The sequence below is a fragment of the Neolamprologus multifasciatus genome, chromosome 17, assembly GCF_963576455.1.
Source record: "Neolamprologus multifasciatus chromosome 17, fNeoMul1.2, whole genome shotgun sequence".
Classification (NCBI taxonomy): Eukaryota; Metazoa; Chordata; class Actinopteri; order Cichliformes; family Cichlidae; genus Neolamprologus; species Neolamprologus multifasciatus.
Genome location: NC_140455.1, coordinates 19,362,049 through 19,383,484, shown reverse-complemented (window position 1 = coordinate 19,383,484; position 21,436 = coordinate 19,362,049). Strand labels below are relative to the sequence as shown.

The 21,436-nt window shown below is 40.9% G+C and overlaps 1 protein-coding gene across 5 annotated transcripts in view; it reads left to right on the top strand.

Annotated features, from left to right (window-relative positions):
* Positions 1-1,296: 1,296 nt before the first annotated feature.
* The window catches only part of LOC146499307 (SLIT-ROBO Rho GTPase-activating protein 1-like), a 45,126-nt gene continuing 24,986 nt past the window's right edge, over positions 1,297-21,436 (top strand). For 4 of the 5 annotated variants that reach the window (XM_085138112.1, XM_085138111.1, XM_085138109.1 and 1 more), the window contains exons 1-4: positions 1,298-1,853; positions 16,862-17,057; positions 19,428-19,482; positions 21,030-21,137. In XM_085138112.1, coding sequence (XP_084994238.1) covers positions 1,787-1,853; positions 16,862-17,057; positions 19,428-19,482; positions 21,030-21,137 — 426 coding nt within the window. In that variant the 5' untranslated portion in view covers positions 1,298-1,786. Of the gene's footprint in view, positions 1,854-16,861; positions 17,058-19,427; positions 19,483-21,029; positions 21,138-21,436 lie in introns of all 5 variants that reach the window. The other variant, XM_085138108.1, reaches the window with a different exon arrangement.

Sequence of the window (21,436 nt, the reverse complement as noted above, 5' to 3'; positions counted from 1 at the left end):
TGATGAACATTAAATAAAATGAATAAGAAAACAGATGTGAAAAGGCCACGTCAATCCACACCAAACCTGATTTGTTATTCTAGTGTACCTGTACATTGTATAGAGTGTATATTCTTGCGTTTTTAATCAACGTTTATGTGGATTTCTCTCTCAAGTCAAAATGAAGGGACAACTGGCTGATTCTTGCAAGAATTATTTTTACCGTCGCTTTCTGTTGGTGCAGCTCATTATCAAATACAGCCAGCAGGTGGCGTCAAATAACCATAAACTCAGTTTTAAAAGGCTGTGCGGCTTCTGTCTGAGCTGATATCACGCTGCTCCATGCATACAGTCCAAATGCAGCAGAAAGAGTGTGAAGTCTTTTTTTTTTTTTTTACTTATGTGTAAAAACAGAAAATATAGCCCGTTGGCTACTTCCTCTGTGGATCTGCTGCAAAGAATCATACATTCATGTATTTGTCATCTTAGAAATTGTTTTGACGGTGACTGCAGACTGAACACAACCTAGATACGTAGTGTTTTAGACAGGTTTCTCTATCAATATACAACAAAGACCTCTCAGTGCCAGATGCACCTGTACAGACCGCAGAGGTCTCTTGTCTGTTCCAGGGGCCCAGTCGGAAGCTAAAGATCCTCCTGATTTTATTTGAGTTTTGACTTCCTTCAAACTGCTTTTTCTGTGTTTTTCTGTTACTTTGTCCACAGTTAACTGTCTTCCAGTGTTTGTTTTATCCTGCTGGTGAAGCTCTCTGCCGTTTACAGAGTGCTACAAGCTTATTATTATTGTTGTTGTTGTTGTTATATCAATTTAAATAGAAAGATTAAACACCCCCAAGAGGTCACGGCACATGCCTGCCCCTCCCTGAGCCTGGTTTTGCTGGAGGTTTCTTCCTGTTAAAAGGGAGTTTTTCCTTCCCTCTGTGGCCATGTGCTCGCTGATCTGATTGTTGAGGTTTTTTCTGTATTTTTGCGGGGGTTTTATCTTACAATATTAACCACCCAGAGGAAACTGCTGTTGTGATTTAGCACTACTGAATTGGAAAAATAAAACATGGAAAAATTGAATGTAATTTTCTTTAACAGATGCTTTAATTTCCTGGACACAAACTCTCTCTCTCTCTCTGGCCGCCGAAGCTGTCAATCATGCCTCCGGTTCCGCCTACCGCGCGGACACACCCATTTCCTCACCGGCATTTCATTTATTTATTTATTTATTTCCCCCCTTATTGGAATTATCTGCACGCGCGCAGGGCTGTTGCGTCTGCGCGTGCCGGGGTGAGGATAACATTTAAACAGGGACACTCGACCCTCTGTGCGCGCGCGCGTGTATGCGTGTGTGGTCTAGCGCACGTCTACCTAGTGGGCGTGTTCCCGCTCCTCCCTCCCTGCAGACCGGTGCATGCGTGTGCACGCGAGCGAGTGTGATTGCGCGCGGTGAAGTCGGGCTTCTTTTTTTTTTTTTTTCTTTTTTTCCAGGTTTAATCAGCTGGTTGTTCGTCCTCGCGGCGGCGTCTGCGGTCACGAGTGGGTAATTTCTTTCTGAGTGTGCGTGATTCCCCCCTCCTCCTCCTCCTCCTCCTGCTGCTCCTCAGCGTGGAGAGGTGCGGGGCCACTGCTGGCTGTGTTGTTGCGGCACTGGATGGATCCGAGCATGTTTGCGGGTGAAGCCTCGGGCGGTGCACGCGGAGGGAAATAATTTTCTTCTTGTTCTTCTTGTGTGTGTGTGTGGTTTTTTTTTCTTCTTCTTCCTGTCTACCTGCCGGTCAGTCACCTGCGCTGTGGCGACATGTCAAACTCAAACAAAAGCAAGAAGGACAAAGAAATCCTTGCTGAATACGAGAGCCATGTGAAAGGTAAGCTGATTTCTCGTCATGTGTGAACATCTCCACGCGCATCTGCACCTAAATCTCCCAGTCACACCCACCCTTTTTTCTCTCACCTTTGCATGCTCACGTTAAACTCTCTCTCACACACACACACACACCTGTGTGCCAGCACGTTCACCGCTCATGCATTGAGTCCCGTGCAGGGTGTGTTTGTAGGGGAGCTGACACCTCACCGTGAGACGTCAGGATTTCTGGGTTCATCCTGAGTGCTGCATGGTGCCTGAGGGGGAGAGGAGGAGGAGGAGGAGGAAGAAGAGGGGTGTATGTATTCTGCAGATCCTCTTGATCTTTTTCACCCACTGTGTGTGTGTGTGTGTGTGTGTGTGTGTGTGTGTGTGTGTGTGGTTTTACGCTCAGATCTGAGGCAAGTGGCTGTCTGGTATTTGTATTCCTCTGAGACTGTGACTGCAGCAGTGTGTGTGTGCACCTGATACCCCGGGGACACGCTCAGGTGATGATGATGATGATTGGGAAAAACTCTTAAATAGTGGTTGCCATGATTGTGGGACAACCCCCTCTCCTCCTCTTCCTCCTCTTCCTCCTTCCATCCCTGCTCCGATGGGGCGGGCGAGTCAAATGACCTTTTATGAAAAGCTCTTTACAAGCTGCTTCATTTTCATTTCATGAAGCAGGGTGGATGATGGGAGATCAGCCAAAATCCACCTGTGTCTACGTCTGTGTGTTTGTGTGTGTGTTCCTCTTTACCTCCAAATGTCTGACCTTTTAACAGCCTCATTCAAACGCCTGCAAAATGCCAGCAGCATCTCATTTTTGTGCAGCTCCACATGGCTCCTCACACTCAGGCTGCCATCTTCACTTGTCACCTACGCCCACGCTTCAAAAGGAGCCGCTCATGCTTTCTCACCTCAATCACATGCCGAATCTTTGGAAATGTTCAAAATCCAAGCACCTTCATTCAAGAATCCTGCCTCTGCCCTCTGTGTCTGTGTGTGTGTTTCATACCTTTTCCAATGAATCGACACAGACTTTGAGTGATTACATTTAATGGAGAGTGGCCATTACAGCCCCCAAGAGTGGAGTGTGTGTGACTGTGTGTGTTGTTTGTGGTTGCTTGTGTTTGTGTGCCCTCGCCTTGGCGCCTTGCCAGAACGCGCTCGGGGATGCCCTGCATCATAATGACCACTCGGATAAAGCCCCCTGCTGCTCCTCCTTCTCCGGACGGCCGACTATCTCGGCGCCCCTGTCGCCTCCTGCCGAGACCCAAACGTATAGATCCACCATTGTAACTATGTGCTTTCCAAGTCTGCCTCCCTGCTCTGCCTCCTGATTGGTGGATGCAGGAGGTGGTGTGTAATGTATACACAGGAGGTGGCTGCTGCCGCTGGGGAGGTGGGGTCTACTCACTGAGGTGAGTTGAGTCTGATGTAAAGGTAGTGGTGGAGATTATGCACAGTGCTGACAATACATATTTGGAACTGCACTGAGCACGCTCACGCCGTCACCTCATCTCCAGCGTGTCACGCTTCCTCTGGCTGAACGAGCGAGATGAGGAACGTTTTAATGAGAAAAAGGAGGGGGAAAGGGAAAAAAAGAGCTCTGCAGGAGGAGAGGAGAGGCAGATATAAAGTGTTTCCTGCTGCAACGGCTGCACGTTTGGGTTTTTTTTTTTTTGCCTGCGCCTGCACGCAGCTGATTAGTAACTTCATATCTGCATACCTGCAGGACAGACACACCAACATACAGACAGGCAGACAGGTGAATAATTACAGAAGAGGGAAGGAAGTGACTCTTCACTTTAAATGCTCGGAAGGGCCAAATGAGAGGCCCCGATCAGCGTGCACGTACGTTCATCTGTGTGTGTGTGTGTGTGTGTGTGTGTGTGTGTGTGAATTTCTTGATGATGATCAAGCACTACTCTGCCCCTGTGTCCTTGAACCTGGTTGTCGTGGTAACAACCACGGTGTGAGCTTCCTGTTCTTCTGACATCATGCTCACACATGCTGTATTTATAGGACGGCAAACGTGAGGATGGTTTGAAGGATAATGGCACAAAGTCACTTTTCAAGGTGCTCGGCAGGTCAGCACAGAGGGCTTGCAGCAGTTTTGTCTCTGCATTTTCAGGGCAGTGTGCGATAGAAGAGACGGTAGCAGAGGCAGAAAACTGTTCAGCATATTGTTAAAGAATTAGATTTCTTTGATCTGTGCAAAGATCTTAAACCTTTCAGTAAATACTCTGGCACCATCCACTTTCCTGTATCTACAGAGCTAAGTCTGGAATACAAAACTGCTGATATGAATGTATTAAAATGTCAACTTTAGCAACATGTTGTTTGCTTTATAGGGACAATATGTTGGTTAGAGATCCCCACCCAGATAGCAGTTTTAGTACAAATAGCTCCAGGGACAGGAACCATCCATTTTTCTTAACCTCTTATTCAGTTCAGGGTCCTTAAAGACCAGATCCTCTCCAATCTGTAATAAGACAAGAGGTAGGGTACACCTTGGGCCAAAGCATCTCCAGTGCTTCTGTGTTGTTTAGTTCAGGCCATGTTGGTAAAAGGCAAGAGTGGTATAGAAATAAGTTTGCCACGATCAACCATAAGTGGTGTTATTGCAATGCGAAAGTTTTTGGGAACCACAGCAGCTCAGCCAATGTTAGACCAGGTAACGTTACAGAGCGGAGTTGTGCTGACTCCATAACTACGCAGTTTTAAACCTTCTCTAACATTAACATCAGCAAAAAAAAAAAAACAAAAACGTGTGCCGGGAGCTTCATTGCATGGGTTTTCATGGCCGAGCAGTTCCTTTAAGTGTGACATGAAGGTGGCTCAACCTCACTGATACTGCACATCACAGGGTCAGATGGTGTCGTAAACCTCCTCCTGCCTCCTCCTCCCCTCTTTGAACTACACTTACTCTCTATAATCGGAAGAATATGCAGAATTTCTAGATGATACATGAAATTTCGTATTTGTAGCTGTTTGTCTTGATTTGCTTGAGCGAGATTTCAGTGCATGCAGGTAAGCTGTCCATGTGGTGACAAAAGATATCAAAAGCATTGCCAACTATCACATGAGGATTTAACCCTTTTAAAAATATTTTTCTGCATTCAGAGTTGAACTATTAACAGGCAGGAAGTTTAGGTCCAGACAGGCGATGTCCACGCTTGATGTTCCAAAAGAATAAAATTTCTACTTGTAGAGCTTACACCTTTGTGTTTTGGATCGCGATCTTTATGCCCTGGAAGTCCCGAAACACTGGCTATTAGTCCAAGATGCTCAGTAACCAGACTGAATCAATGGGTTCCCAGATTTCACCACAACAGTATAAAAGTGCAGAAGAATGTCGATGGTACTACTTCTCTTTCTAGCTCTTTTTTGTTTCTTACTGTTAGTGTCTGGATCTTTCACATGAAGAACTCACAACACTCAGCTTTTAGTCTGTTTGTGCCATTCCAGTCTTACTCCAAAGCTGTTCTTAAACAGTCCGTTTGAACATTAAACCATTTTTGACCTCCCAGCTCTCTTGCACAAAGTCCTTGTGATGTCCGGTTGCAGTAAAATAAGAATAGAGCAGGTATTTGACTGGAAAACAGCTTTGACTGGAAAACAGGAATGAAACTGCTCAGCATTTCCAGCATTGAGAACCAGCATGAAGTGAGCTCTGTCCTGTTTTGTGTACAACATTGGGCTTTATTGACCAGATTGTCCAGCCATTTTCCAGAGTTCATGTGTGAAAATGGCTCACGAGTGCCTGAAAAATCTGTAGTAGGACTCTTTGTAGCTGAAGGTAGTTCAGTTCTTTATGACTAGCTGGATGGTGAGGCTCATTATCATGCTGCAGAATGATGATCAATCAAATAGCTCCCTAAAGGCCATTTCAGGGTTTCAGTGTGCCTGTTAAAGCTGGCCTGATCTTCTCACTGCCAGGTCGCCATTACTGCACAGATGCATGAAACGAGTCTGAGTGCCTCCGATTTTAGAAGCACATAATGAAAGCTCATGCGAATGCAACTTTTGCACAGAAAAGGTTTCTCCATAAAAATTAACAAAGAAAGGGTCAAGATAGATAAAAGTCGCCATGATTAATAATTCTTGAAGAATAATTCATAAATCCTCATCAACCATCTGAAAAACGTCTTTGGCCATTTTAAGGAAGTACACAAGAAAGAGGAAGTCAGACAACTGGAAACAGAAAGAGGAGTAATTTGGTCTCTAAAATGTATAGAATGGTGAAATCGCATTGCAAATTCTCAGAGAGCAAAATAGTTCACATTTTATTGTGTTACAAAACAAATCTTCAGTGTTTGAGAAGCTGGTGGAGAGAAACCAGAAAATTAAGTCAAGACACATGCACCAATTTACTTTCACATCACTTCTCCAAAGCTTTCAGAGTAGGGTTTATTTGATTTACTTGTTAGCTTCTTTCTCCATTTTGAGCCTGGTGAGTTAAACACCCAGTTTGCCAAAGCTGAACACACTCTTCTGGATGAGAAAGGAAACCAACCGAGAAGGGCTGTTACTCTGAATAAAGCCCCTGGAGATCGTTTTAACGTACGTAAGCCATTCCCAACCTTCAGACTTCTGTGGCCCAGTTTTAAATATGAAGATCTTTTAAAGCCCCTTTTTCTAAAATTAGTCATTTTACTTGGCTGATTTATTTTTAAAATTATTATTATTGTTTATTGTACATGACCGTTTGCAGGCACATGCAGTACTTTTTCATTTTGTTCGATATAAAACTGTGACGACTGGTAGATTTAGATTTTTTCAGTGTTCAAACATAAACTTGAATTTTTAATAAAATATGTTGTATTCTGTTCTGTTTGTTGACAAAGACAGCCTTGTGGGTCAATGCAGGTCTGTTCTTTGACACAAAGTCCCAATTTTAAATAAACTAACTAAAAAGGCAGGTTTTTGTGCATAAACCTGTCTTTTTCTACTTTATTTGTTTTTCAATTCTCAGCTGTTTGGGATCTCGCCCATGCTCTAATCTCACAAACGCAGAGCAACAAAGGTGATTAAAAATTAATCTCACTTAACTTTATCCAGGACTCCATAACAGAGACGCAGGTAATCTAAATTTAGGATGACACTGATGGTGTGTAGATGCACAAACGTAAAGGTTTTCATGCGATTAAGAAGCATTTAAATTGACTTTTACTCTAATAAAGGTCGCTTTGAATATATGGATGTATCAATAATTATGCATTCACTTCATTCTTATTTTGTGGTTTTGTGCTCTGACCTCTGACTGTGCATGACCCGAGCACGCCATCCCCGGTGCAAAAGGAATAAAACGAGCTACAGGGAGCTTTCAGATTAAATCAGTCAACAGATTTGACAAGACAAATTCTTTACACTCTAGGTAACTCCTGCATGCTTTCCCCTTTGTCAGTGTTTTGCTACGTTATTCTGCGCTGACTGTAGCTCGTCTGATCAAAGAGGGTGAGTCTAGTTGTCGGGGTGCTACGAGGACACGCGAGGAGGTTTCTAAGAAGAGGCATTTCAGAGATCAAAAGGTACGCACGGCGGATATCCTCTTTCACTCTCAGTTGACTGTGATCCCAGCCAAGAAGTTTCATTTATATAATCTCGCCTCCTCGGTGGATCTGTTTGAATCCTCCTCCTCTTCTGCAAAAGCAAGCCTCATATTTTTGTATTCCTAGAAAGCAAACAGACAGAAAAACAGACATCTTCTTTAGGACATTTTTTTTAATTCATCGCGAAGTGTTTGGTTTTTAGATCTACTGATTATAGTCAAAAATGCAAATAATCCAAACAACACTTAGTTTCCTGTCATATTAGACAAAGTAAGGCTTTGTGTTCTTCTCTTTAGAATAAACCAGATTGTACCCTCCTTTTTAATCTTTGCTTGTAAAACAACTTTGTGTTCCATTGTTGAATAGACTCAGTGTTGCCTGATATAACCTGAGATGGGAATGTTTCCAATTATTATACCCCCTTCAAGCAACCTTCTTCTTTGGTATTGGCTGGTTTTAAAGATTTTTCTTTAGGGTTGTCTGGCTTTTTTAAAATTATTATTACCTTAAATTGTTCTCTGCAGTTTTTCAGAAACGTCCGTCATTTTTTTTTCCAAAATTTCCTACCATTGTCCGGCTGTTTTTGCAGCCTCACTGCCTCACAGTACTGATCAGTACCGTTCCACACAAACGTAAAAGGGGCCCACTTCCTGTTACTGCTACATATTAAAAGAAGTTGTTCTTAACTGATGTGGTTTAATGCAAAGGGTTAATGGAGTTGGTCTTATGTTGATTAATTTTGGAACAAATCTGGATTTGTTGATTTATTTATTTTTTTGCAATATCACCAAAATAATAGCCACACTTTTTTTGCTCATTGATTAACAGTGTTGGGTGTAATGCACTACAAGGTAATGCGTTACTGTAGTCATATTACATTTTCAGTAACATGGTAGTGTAACGGTACTGTTCTAAATTCAGTAATCACATTACAGTTACATTTATGCTGTTACTTATGCTGAAAAAAGAAAAGAAGGGGGGGGGGGGGGGGGTTAAAAGCAAAACGTCCTCTTTAGCCACTGTTTGAAATTTCCATGCTGTACTTTTTTATTTTTGGTGTTTATTTCCTGTGTCTCACATTCCTGGTGAACTCCACTGTCGCTCCTTTCCTTTTTCTTGTCCATTTGCCAACAACTCTACATTCATCCATGTTGAGCAATTTGCAGTTGGGATTCTGGAGGACTGGCACAGAGCGTGTTTGGGAACTTATCTCTGTTGGAAAAAACCTCCCCAGACTGAAACAACCACAGGACCATAAAATAAGCATAACAGAGGCAGTGATGAGCAGTCAGGCCTGCAGCCTCCATTTGTACCGGTCTCTGTTTCCACGGTAGAATCTCTGTGGCGATCGCTTTGAAGTGTCTTTGGGCTAGTTTTCAGCTTTGCTTTGTGTTCAAAGAAACGAAAGATCCTGTGTGTCCTCATTCGGATCCAGATTTACGTCGGTGTGTGGGAGTGTAGCTTTAGTTTAATATTCTTAACTGGTGATTATGTGACAGTGCATTTCAGGTCACATTACAGAGTACTGTGAAAGGAATATAATAAGTAGTGTAACAGATTAGTTAACAATATTCATTACTTACAAAACCAATGTTGAATTTAGATACTTTTTTAAAAAAAAATTCTGTTTGTAAGTGGCTCTTATACTCTGCGTGAGCACTTGATGCTCATTCACACACATTCATACAAGCACTTTTTTCTATGCTTGTGGACTAACAGGAATCAAACCAGCAACCTTCTGATTAGCAGATAATGTGCTCTGCCGCCATTTCAAACACATATCAGACATTTTTCAGTACAGTTATCGATTAGAAAATAAATCTTACATGGATATGATTGCAGGGTTGGAATCCTGGAATTTACTGTAAATTGCCTCAATGTTCGTTTGCAGTAGAAGAACTCTGTTAATAGATGTATAAAGCAAAAGGAGAGTTTGGAATTGAAAATGTGGAAAGTTGCCATGTTCTACATTGTAAGGTCTTCTTCCTTGAGACTGAGTGGCATTGAAGTTGCTCGTCACAGCAGGACGTCATATGACTGCAGGCAGGTGACTGGAGTAGAAAACAAGCAGAGCAGAAGTGTAACATAGAAGACTATGCAAAGATGCTAGCTGCTAAAGGTTGTGCACAGCTAAAATTTAACACCTTAGCTCCTCTTGTTTTAATTAATTCTTAACTGATCGAGTCACTTTGACATAATCTTGAAATATTCTGCAGGTGCCTCAGCTGTGCAGCAGAGGGCTTCTGTACACGTGTTGATCAAAACTGAATTTATCAAATTTGGCCGCGCCTCTAGCAAATCAGGTGACCATGAATAAATTTCATGTAAAAAGCTTGAGATGGACTGCAGAGGGGAATGTGGGATTTAGAGAAATATGAACATATAAAATTATGTATATGTTTAAAAATTATTCTTTAAATGAGCAATAAAATTCCAGGTTCGAAGTGTAGCTAAATTAGCAGGACTGTTTCTGATTCTGACTTTCAGACTCAACAAAAGGTACAACAGAAATAAAAATAATTGATAGTTCATCTTGAATGTGTCTTTATATTGTTTAATATTTGTATTAAACAATGAGGAGGACTTTAACTCAACAAAAGATCGTATCACTGCCTTTGATGCACGTTTGTGTAAAGACGCAGTCTCACATCATTTTGGAGGCAGAGTTAGCGTTTGCACTCTTTGATGTGGCATCAGAAATCCCAGTGGAAAGTGTGAAAGGGATTTTCAAGAAGAGCAAAGAAAGAGCCTCCTACAGTTTGTTTTATTCATGAAATAAAGAAAATTACTGCATCATGTTTCAGTGTTTGGTGTTGGAGTGTAGCGAGAAAGTGTGTGCATGGTTATAACATATGTGAGTGTATATAACTAAAGATAACATTTAAAAATAACAGAAAAGTTTTGATTTTTATTATTGATATTATATTTATATCTATATTATTTATGTTATAAACATTTCCTACTTTGTACTGTACCCGAACTAGTAAATAATGAAAGTTTAATATTGTTGGATAAATTGAATATTGCAGTATTTATCCAGAATCCAGTTGTTTTTCTTTCAGTCGCAATATGGTGGGATGTATGGAAGTGTAGCCCATCAAACACACTGGCGCTGTCTAGTTTCAAGTCTTACTGAACACAAAATGATGCTCCTTTTGTAAAGTGTGGTCCCATTTATAGAGTAAAGCGGTGTATGACTCATACGGTGTGACTCATATGGTAGTGACTTGTTAATCATATGGTGGGGCAGGCGTATGATTAACAAGTTGCTGCTGTGTGAACGTGCACTGGCGCTGGGTTTCTCCTTGTTTGTCACATCTGCTTTCAAAAGGATGATGAAGTTTGAGGCTTCAAAAATGGTAAATTTCAAACTGGTCAGTGTAATAGCATAATAAACAATAACTACTAACACTGCCCTTTTTTTTTCCGCATAGTTGTATATTTTCAAAGGTTTCATTTAACTGGAAATCCATTTAAAAGAATGAAAGAATATCCCTCTCATGATGTCTGTGAAAAGAAAATTTGGTCCCTGAAGCCAAGAGGTTTTTCTAAGCCTCAACCCAAGTTTCTCAGTCGCTTCCTTTGGCAGATTCAAATCTCAAACTCGAAACTCAATTGAAAGAGGACAAACTCGAAAATATCCTTCCATTAAGGTTTCAGGCTGGACAGTAGCCCAGTTACAACATGTCCTAAAAGAGAGAGGGGCAAACTTTCTCTTTCTCTGCCATCTGTCCATCATTTGCAAACTGGCACCGGGTTGCCAGTTTGTTGCTCCACTATCCCTCCTTTCCAGTAAACAGCAGCAAACTTTTCTTGGCACTGCGTTGTCAGTTTCTCTGCCATTGCTCCCTATTTTCTTGCTTTCTCACACAAATAAAAGCTGCGCTTCTTTTTTAGGAGATCCGGACTCCACAGTGCGCATTTTTCCTCAAGGCATACCTTCACTTCTCAAATGCTTTCACTAGCATCACTTAAACCCTCTCTCCTGGACACAGTCATTCAGGACAACTACTTCAAGACAAACACACTTCTTCACAAGCCGTTGGGTCATTACCTGGAGCATCAAAAATCCCAGCATGCGCCCAGCAGCAGAGTTTCTGTTAAGAGTTGAGTCGCATCGCTATTCCTCTATCAATGTCTGTCATCGTCCAGAATTTCTTCTGATCTCTTCTCCTGCAATTCCTTCCAAATTTTTCCAGCACATGCGCCACTCAATGGAATCCCTGACCACCCCATCAAGGTCACGGGTTGCTTATCATTGCAAACCTGCCTGCCAGTCATATTTTTTGGAACAGTCTTCAACCTTTGTAACATACAAGCATTACTGCTTCTAGTGCAGGGGTGTCCAACTCCAGTCCTCGAGAACTACTGTCAACAGAGCCGAGTCAAATGATTGGATCACCTCTTCAGCATGCCATCAAGTTTGGCAACAAGGCCTGGTAACAAGCCATTCATTTGATTCAGGTGTGTCGGAACAAAGATGCATTTAAAAGCTGCTGGACAGTAGCTCTCGAGGACTGGAGCTGGACACCCCTGTACTAGGGGATGCCCTCTCTGGGGATCTGTCTGGCCTGGGAGACACTGCCAGTCCCCTCTGAGGCCTCCCTCAAACCTTAGTCTCTATTCAAGCCATCTGCCATCACCTACTAGAAATGCTGTCAAACCTAAAATGAGAATGTGGTCCCAGCTAGTGAAATCTGGCCCGTGTTTAGAATTGCCACTTGTGAAAAAACGTGACATGATGGAACAAAATAGACATTATTTTTGAAACCAGGAACCAAAGATTAGCATAGATAATCTGATATGAGTCTTAGCATCATATGATCTTCCACATATCCAAAGTTACAATGGCAGCAGGCTTCCTAAAATATTCTCTTCAGCATAATCCACATCTGCTTCTTCCTGTTTCCAGTCCAGGATAGATGTGTAATCCCTCCAACACTTCCTGGGTCTCCCCTCATTGCCCAGAAATCCTGGAATTCCATTTGAAAAAACCTCCGTGAAAGTGAAATTCTGAAATCCAGTGCTGGATAAAATCATCTGGAAGCAGGAAATTGTGGCCCCCTTCTGCAGCCAGACATGAATCCACATAACAGACCAGAATCTAATATGTTGTTATTATTATGAAACCATTTATGGTTTTCAGTGGCAGCTTGTTTCCTCGTCGCCACACTTCCGATGTCTTAGACCCGGAATAGCACATTGGAGACCTTTCTTCTCCACTCGGCTGCTCATAATTAGCGTTTAAAGGATACATAGTGAACGTGGCATCGACACCAACTTCAAGAAGTAATTAAACCGCTGATCCGTCGGGCCAATCAGAACAGAGTGTTCTCCCCCCTGCCCGGGGTAAGATGTGAAGCAGCTTCGGAGCAGTGGAGCAGACATTCATTCATATGAAATTGTTGCGGCTCAACACAATGTGTGAGAGCAGCGTGAGATGGCAGCCATTTTAAATTAGTAAGCAAACAACATCAAACAATGCCAGATTCAATACACACACTCTCTCACACACACACACACACACTGCTTGCCGCACATGTTTTTATGGATTTCCACAGAAAACTGGTCAGTCTATAAAACTCTCCACCCCTGTGTGTGTGTGTGTGTCGATGCGGCAGATGCAAGCTCTTGTCTTCACCTTCCTCATCACATGGTTCACACACAGTGTGTGGTTGCCAAGACAACAGGTATTGGAGTGGATAGAGAGCCCTGGGATTGGTGTGTGTGTTTTGTGTGTGTGAGAGAGACAGGTGGAGTTACTGTGTATTCTGTGCTCGCTCTTCCTGCTGCTGCAGATTGATCGAGCTCTGAAATGGCACGAGCAGTGAAGCATGCAGCCAGGCTTTACCGCGCTGTAGGACTCAAAGTGTGTGTTTGTGTGTGTGTTTGTGTTTGTGTGTGCTTGCAATGTGGGTTTTTAGGTATAGTGATTTTAATGCGGTCACAGGATGTCGTCCAAGGTGACTCCTCAGAGGAAAAATGGTCATCATCTTCATCAGCAGTTGCATGAGGTAGAACAGACAAAGCGAGTGAAGATGAGGAAGAAGAGGAAAATTAAGCAATGTTAATTAAAAGTTAATCAATACTGCAGTTTAGCATGTTAAACCAGAACCAGACCTATCAATTAAACTCATTATCTTGACTGTAGAGGTCGCCTCGATTAGTTTAATGATTTGTTTTAAATACACTTGTGCACTAAGCGATAGACTTTGTTCTTTCACTGCAGGAGAAATCTGTATTCTCTTAATAACATTAATAACATATAAAAGGCGTTCCTCTGCAAATACAGGCCCACTTTGTGGCAAATAAACAATAAAGCAATAACGAGCTGCCTCTCCAGTGAGTCCCACTTTTAAAGAGAGCGTTCAGTAGACAGTGCTGAAAGAACTGTTGCAGAGGCAGCTGAATGATATTGAGGACAACCACAACTACAAGCAATGTCCTGGAAATCCAAGCTGAAATAAGCCAGGGATGCCTGGTTATCAGCGGCTGAGCTTACAAAAAAGGGCAAGTGCATTGTACACTTTTAAATCATTCTCTTGGATGAAAGGGATAAAAAAAATGAGTTGTCTCTCAGTGGTTGCCTCTCGGTTGACCAAATTAACTGATTAGCAGCTGCTACCCAGTGCCTGTCTATTTAAATCTGACCTGTTCACGTCTTGGTGTGCTCATGTCCTCCTGGGATCACGATTTTCTCTTTTGAAGTTGTGTTCAGACTGCTTGTATCTGTCCCAAGGTCAAAGTGGGCTCAGTAGTATATCACTTCTAGTTCAGTGACATATGTGGCTGGTAGACTGACAAATCTGTGATCAAATTTACCATCACTGAAACCATTTTAAAGCATTTACTACAGTAAGTATAGAATATAACCTGCATATTAAACTCTGAATCAGGAGTGACATGGTGCAAGATAAATTTATGTAAAATATATGATGGTTTCAGTGTGATACTCCTTTGTTTGAGTCTGCCCCATCCAGTGGCTTGAATCAGTGTGCAGAGCAGGTTAAGGCAGGTGATGCTACATGGAGGATGTGGTTGGAGCAGGATGATGCAATCTTTGATCTCACATCTAGGTCTCTGCAGACACTGCTCTGGAGTTCAGGCAATCTCCAGTTAATCGCTGCAACCCTTATTTTCAGTTTAGCTTAATTCCTGGACACTGCATGTGTTTATTATTTAAAATAAATGCTGCTTTATCTCAGCATCAACAGTTCTGGTCTTTGAATGTCTGATTATTTTAAATGTGAAGGATGTGAAGAGTCAGACCTTTGCTCACATATGTATTTATATTTATTATATTTTTATATATATAAAGTCAGTCAACAGAAACAACATGATGTAACAACTGCATCACATCAGCATCACTGATATGTTTTTAATTTTGAGAAAAAGAAGGTGGTCCTACAGATTTCTTTTTAATCTGTAAAACTCTGGAAGAGTCGCCAAGTCTCAAGCTCATTTTGGTGTGTATAGTAGGGGTGCAACGATACACAAAATTCACGGTTCGGTTCGGTTCGATACTTTGGTGTCACGGTTCTATATTTTATCGATACAAAAAAAATGTTCATGCCTTTTTATTAATTTGTCATTTATTAAATTTTCACGGCACATTCTGCACCACATCTCTGTGCGTTCATCATTTGTTTGAAGCCAGCTCACCTCCTGCAACCACTTTTCCGAGAATACGTGCTTCTTTTGTGGTTCGGACTCCTTCTGACATTTCTTTGGAGGTGGAGGAACATCACAGTAATTGCTTAAAGGAGCTTCTTCGACATCTTTAAGAGTTCTAAACAAATGTCTGTCCTCCTCCTGAAAATCTTATGTACGCAAACACGCGTTGCAACTTCTCATCTTGTGCGGGTTTTTATTTTGACAGCGAATGCGCACCTGCGGACCACTTATGTGCAGCCCTGGTTATTTAGCTCGTCATATTGCAGCCACAGAAATTCTTTTGTCCATGAAACCATAAAGCTGCACTTTCTTTTTGCCTTATAGTCTGATTTGTCATAACTTTTCCGTTTTGTCACTTCTTCACCCTGACCTGTCTTATTTGGCTCAGCAGAACTAAAATATATATCCTGCTGCTTTTACACACGCACTAACATGACGCTCAGCGATTCTCTGCGCGATCAACCTCTCACATGTTTAAGCTGCGGGAGATTTCACTTGTCATGTTTGCATAGTAAGCTAACGATTGATAAGACGATGTCAGAGGAATTGGTGCGCAAATTATCATCACTCACCAATCGGTACTGTCGCTCTCTATACACAGTTCACGCGATTGCAAAGTGAAAGCAAAAAACAAGCGCAAATTCAAACGCGATTTCAGTATGTCACATATTGACAGTGGCCGATGCCAATGACATAATTACCCAGCTACATTTCCGAAAGAATGCAAAAGCATTGACATATATTTTTCCTTCCTACGATAGGCCGACGGGCAGGGCAGAGATAGATTTTGGTAGCCCGACTGGAAAAAAGCCCCAGGACTTCGGGCTAGCGATTTTGCGAGCCCTGTATCTGATTGAGGAATCACTCATCTTTGGAAAAGAGAGTTTTTTATGGAGAAATGTCTCTTTCCAAAATAAAAGCTATACTATACGCTTCTTCTGGGCTATATTCTCAGCAGCATATTAAACATATCAGGTCCCCATAAGGAGAATCATGTGCTAACGGCTGTCTAAATGACTCGGGTAAAGCTTGTAGCATGCGTGCTTGTTTTTGTCTGCTTCCACTTGTCTTTGCACTAGGATGATGTTGGAGTAAATGTGCAGTCATATTGGTTGTGTTCCCACTAGTGCTGTCAGCGTTAATCTGAAATGACGTTAACATCACAACACGGCAAATCTCCGTTAACGAGCTACCGCGGATCGCCTCATGAGTGGGGCTGGAAGACGTCAACACATTAACGAGCTAACTGCGCTAACACACTAGTTCCCACCAATTGAGCATTGCTGGCACATCCAACATACTGTTTTACTTTTGTCCATGACACGCTTACCTTCAGGGTCATACGTCACATGAAAACCAAAATAGTTCCAAACGCCAGATCTGAATGAGGGTGGGGGAGGTTCAATTTGCCATGTTGCAACTAGCCTAGCTTCTGTCTCGCTAGCTTTGCCCTGTGCTCAGTGAATCTGTGTTCGACTACTCCGCCTAGGCTGCACTGTCGAGCGCAGATCCACTGAGCGCTCAACACAGACAGCATCGTCAGAAGGAAAGTTGATAAAATAAATTAAAAATGTTGTATTGTTCGATACATATGCGTACCGAACCGAAAGCACTGTATCGAACGGTTCGATATCGATACGAGTATCGTTGCACCCCTAGTGTATAGGTGTATGTAATATTAATATATATTTATGAATTTTCCACACAACTAGGTCTAACTTACCAGCGGACAGAAACAATTGCGAAAACAAATATTTGTTAAGTATCTTTGTTGTTTTTTTTAATTATCCATGTGCAGATGTGCGGACCCAGCTGGTGGAGCAGCAGCGCTGTCTGGAGCAGCAGACAGAGATGCGGGTCCAGCTGCTTCAGGACCTCCAGGATTTCTTCAGGAAGAAGGCCGAAATCGAAACAGAGTATTCGAGAAACCTGGAGAAGCTTGCCGAGAGGTTCATGGCCAAAACACGCAGCACGAAAGATCATCAGCAATACAAGTAGGCCTGCTGACCTGAGTACGCATGCATGTTTGCATGTTTATTTGCACATATTTGTGTATTAAATAGATTAAATTGATTCTGATTTAAAAGTGATATGTTTTTTATCTTTTAGTAAAAACAAAGATTAGATATGATTAAATTGCAGTTGCTGAAACACACAAAAATGTATTTACTGAAAGGGGACATATCAGGGATTTACTTTACCATAAATATTCATTTTTTATGACTTTTGGAGCTTTAAAACGGAGTTGGTTATCGCTAGCTGTTAGCCTAAGCTTAAGCTAATTTACTTACTTTCCCATGTTTCTTTGAACCAAAGATATTAGTCAAGTTTATTCATTTTCATTTTAATTCATTTTGATAATCCCTTATAGCACGTCACATCAATAAGAAACATTTAAAACTATGGAGAAAAGTGTTTTAAGTAGGCTTTTTAAAAAGCTTGATAGCCTCTATTAGCATTGTAGCTAAAGCTCTTGCCCCTCCAGAATAAGATTGACCACATAGTAAGTTATTATTTTGCAGATAAATTGCTTCAATATATATAAAACCTCCCAGTGATATATAAATAAGTAAAAAAATTAATGGCTACAATGATAAAATAATTGAATATACATGATTCTGAAAAGTTCCACTCAGCATAGTATGTTTACTTGAGCTACTTTAAATGTATTTTAATACAACAAATTTAATAAAACGTTTCCAATATTAAGATATTTAATATTTGTTGGTTATAGGTTTATAATTTTTTCTTTTCTTTGCCTATTTTCTTGATATTTGTTTATTTTTGGTCCTCACGTGCCCCCATTTAAAAAAGAAAAAGAAAAGGACCTTGGTATTTTTTTTAGTTACTGCTCTCTGTTCTTTAAAAAATGTTATATATCCTATAACATACATCGGCCCCTGGGTATTTGGACGTTATACATTTAGGTTGTGAATAAAGTAATGATGTAATGATATAAATAAAAATAAAATACGATTCTGAATTTTGCATTCAAATACAGGCTGAATGTTGATAGAAAATTACATAAAATGAAGCACAAAATATCTTTAAAAACTTTTATTTCACCTAAATTTTTAATTAAATTTTTATTTCACACCAGAAACAGATTGGTGTAAATAATGTAAATCATTATTTATTTAAAAGCTTTAAAAGCTTAAAGCATTTCTCAGTATTACCTAATACAGAGGTTCTCAAAGTGTGTAGGTCTCTGCGACAGAATTAGTTTCCCATGCGTCGGGACCAGCGCTGGGCTCTTCAAATCACAGACAAACAGTATCCCACATTCTTGATTTTTAGTTCACAAACACTTGTTGTAATAACAAACCACTCCTGACATTTTGGAGATGTTAGCTCTTTATACAGTAAAGTTACAGTGGGCTACAAATAATATCAGGCTGATCCTGCCACGATTTGTTTCCCTGGTTCAAATCACGGACAAACAGTATCCCACAGCTGTTTATGCTTTTGAACCCATTTTGCACAGAGAGGCATTTTTTGAGAAATGTATTGATAGCAATGTTGAATATTATTACACAGGAAAAATACATGTAAAATAATTACACTGTGACACCTCTGCCTTTGTAAATGGAGGGACAGTAACTGCGTGTGTATATGTAAGCGTGTAAAACCTGAAGATAGTCAGATTAACAGTATTTTGTCTCTATCTGCCATTGTAGAAATTCATGTAGTGTAAACAATAATGTGGCGCACAGCGTGACGTGAAAAAAGGCACATACCTTTGATGTTGCGTGATGAACTCTGTATTCCTCGTCCACACGTAAACGCAAAAAACGGCGTTTTAAAAAAAATCTCAGTTTTCAGTGATTCGAAACGCTGTTTACGTGTGGACGAAACAGCTGCGTTTTCAAAAATACCCGATTAAGTGTGGACGTAGCGTAAAAGAGTTTGGAGATTATTTTTATTACTACCTGTAATTTATTGCACTTTACTTGTATTTGCTTAATTGTTTACTAAATGTTTGAGGTGTGAAATAAACCGCAATGGAGTTTGAAAACAAAATATGGATGTGTGTGGTTGGAGGATGTGTTTGTGCGGGTGGTGGGGAGGTGCAAACATTTTTCTTGTAAAACAAAGGTGGGCCCAGCAAAAAAAGTTTGGGAACCACTGACCTAATATATGTGTTTACCAGGGAGTTTGTTCAAACCTTTACTATCTGTCAATGAAGGATAGGATAGCTACTTAAGGGAAAAGAAAAGGCCAACAGTGGATATTAAGGGCTTGAACTCAAATACATTTATCTTTTATCTAAATGATCATCTCCACACAGTTTTAATAATCCACATATAAGTTGTATAAATTAGTTTTTGCTATGTTTAAGGCATCTCTCACTTTCCCTCTTCCAGAAAGGACCAGAATCTGCTCTCACCAGTCAACTGTTGGTATTTGCTGTTAAATCAGGTTAGTTTATGGTTTTGTGAATCTCCTCAAAGTCTTTTTGAAATCTATGAGCTATGAATATACAATGAGGCATGTGCTGTTAAATGTAAGAAAAGCTGTTGCATTCGATCTTGTACTTAGCAAAGTGGCTGAAGCTTGTGCTCACCAACTATTAGAGGTTTTATTCAATCCTTTCAATCTTTCCTTGACACGTTCCCAATTCCTGTCCCAGAGAGACAAGCCATCAACAGTCTAAATGAGTACAGACCAATAGCACTTATATCAGTAGTCATGAAATGTCTGGAGAGACTTGTATCTCAATACATCAAAAACTGCCTCCCTCTTAACTTTGACCTGCACGAGTGAGCTCATACACCAAACAGCCCTCCAGATTTCATTGAGCCATTTTGAATACCCAGGAAATTATCCTGGAATGCTCTTCCACCTTCACCACAATCGTCTCGTATATACTGGTTGGTAAAATATGTGACCTAGACCCCTCGCCCCCATCTGTACTGGGATTAAAGACTTCCTTACCAACCATCCACAAACGGTGAATGCTGGCCACCATCACACTTAGCACTGGCTCTCCTCAGAGCTGTGTGCTGAGTCCTCTCCTGTACGCCTTGTACACATATTTAATTTAGTTCAATTATATTTTTATAACACCAAATCACAACAACAGTTGCCTCAAGAGACTATTGTAAAGAACTTAAATAATAGAGAGAAACCTCAACAATCAGGCAGTCCTGTTTGAGCAAGCACTTGGAAACAGTGGGGAGGAAAAACTCCTTTTTGTTTGATTCATATGTGGAGGTGAGTCAGCATACAGAGCTATCTGGGTGTTGCTAGCCCTCTTCTACGTCAGGAGGGTTTCCTCAAATTCATGGGAACCAACATCGTGGAGAATCAGCAGTAATCCCATCAGAGACCAGGTTTACTGAGAATGCTCTGAAGGAACTACACAGACGGAGAAACTGTTGGTGGCCTTCCAACGCTCCACTTTGAGAGTGTACTGCATCACAGTGTGGTAACAGCAGAGGTTTATCAGCACCACCCAGAGAAGCATCAGCTGCCCGCTGCCCTTTCTAGAGGACATCTCCAGCTCTCTGTATCTCAGCAGGGCAAAGAAAATAATGCAAAACCTTTCCCGCCCTGGACTGCACTTGTTCAACCTGCCTCCAGGAAGACCAGACAGTACAGACACATAAAGAGCCGGACCTAAAAACAGCTTCTTCCCCGCGGACCATCAGAACTCTGCTGTAAATAAAGGAGTGCAATAGCTGTTCTATAGGGAATGGCGTTCCGTTAAGTCCAGTCATGTCCTAAAGATGTGTGTCTGCCCTTAATGCTTTTATGCATTGTATAATTTTTAAAACCACATTCATTTATTTATTTTTAAATACACTTATTCTTTTTCAGTCTTTTTACCTACAGTTTTGCACTGAATAGTTCAGAATCTTGTATAATTCCCCAAGGATTATTATTATTAGTAAATTATTATTGCTACTGTTGTTATTAATTATTATTATTATCATTACTATTTCATACCAATCTCTGTTTTCCAGGTGAGGAGGGAGAGTAAGGACCATGCCACCCTCAGTGACCTCTACCTAAACAACGTCATCACCCGCCTCACACACATTAGCGAGGACTCGGCCCGCCTGCTGAAGAGGGTGAGCAAGATTATCATCACTATATACTTTGATATTTATGCAAACAAAATATCCTTCATGTGTTAGTCTATTAGTAAATGTTTCTCCACTTCTAAAAGAACAGAGGTCTTTATTTTTAATGCTTTGTATGTATTTGCTCAGGAGCATCTTTAGACTAATTTTGTTTACTTTGTCAAATAAATTAATGTAGCTGGTCTCATAATTATATTTCTGTTGATAATTCCTAAAAACCTTATTTATCTAAGAATAATGAAAATCAGTGCAGGAATATTTTTTACATACGACAGAATGAGGTTTGT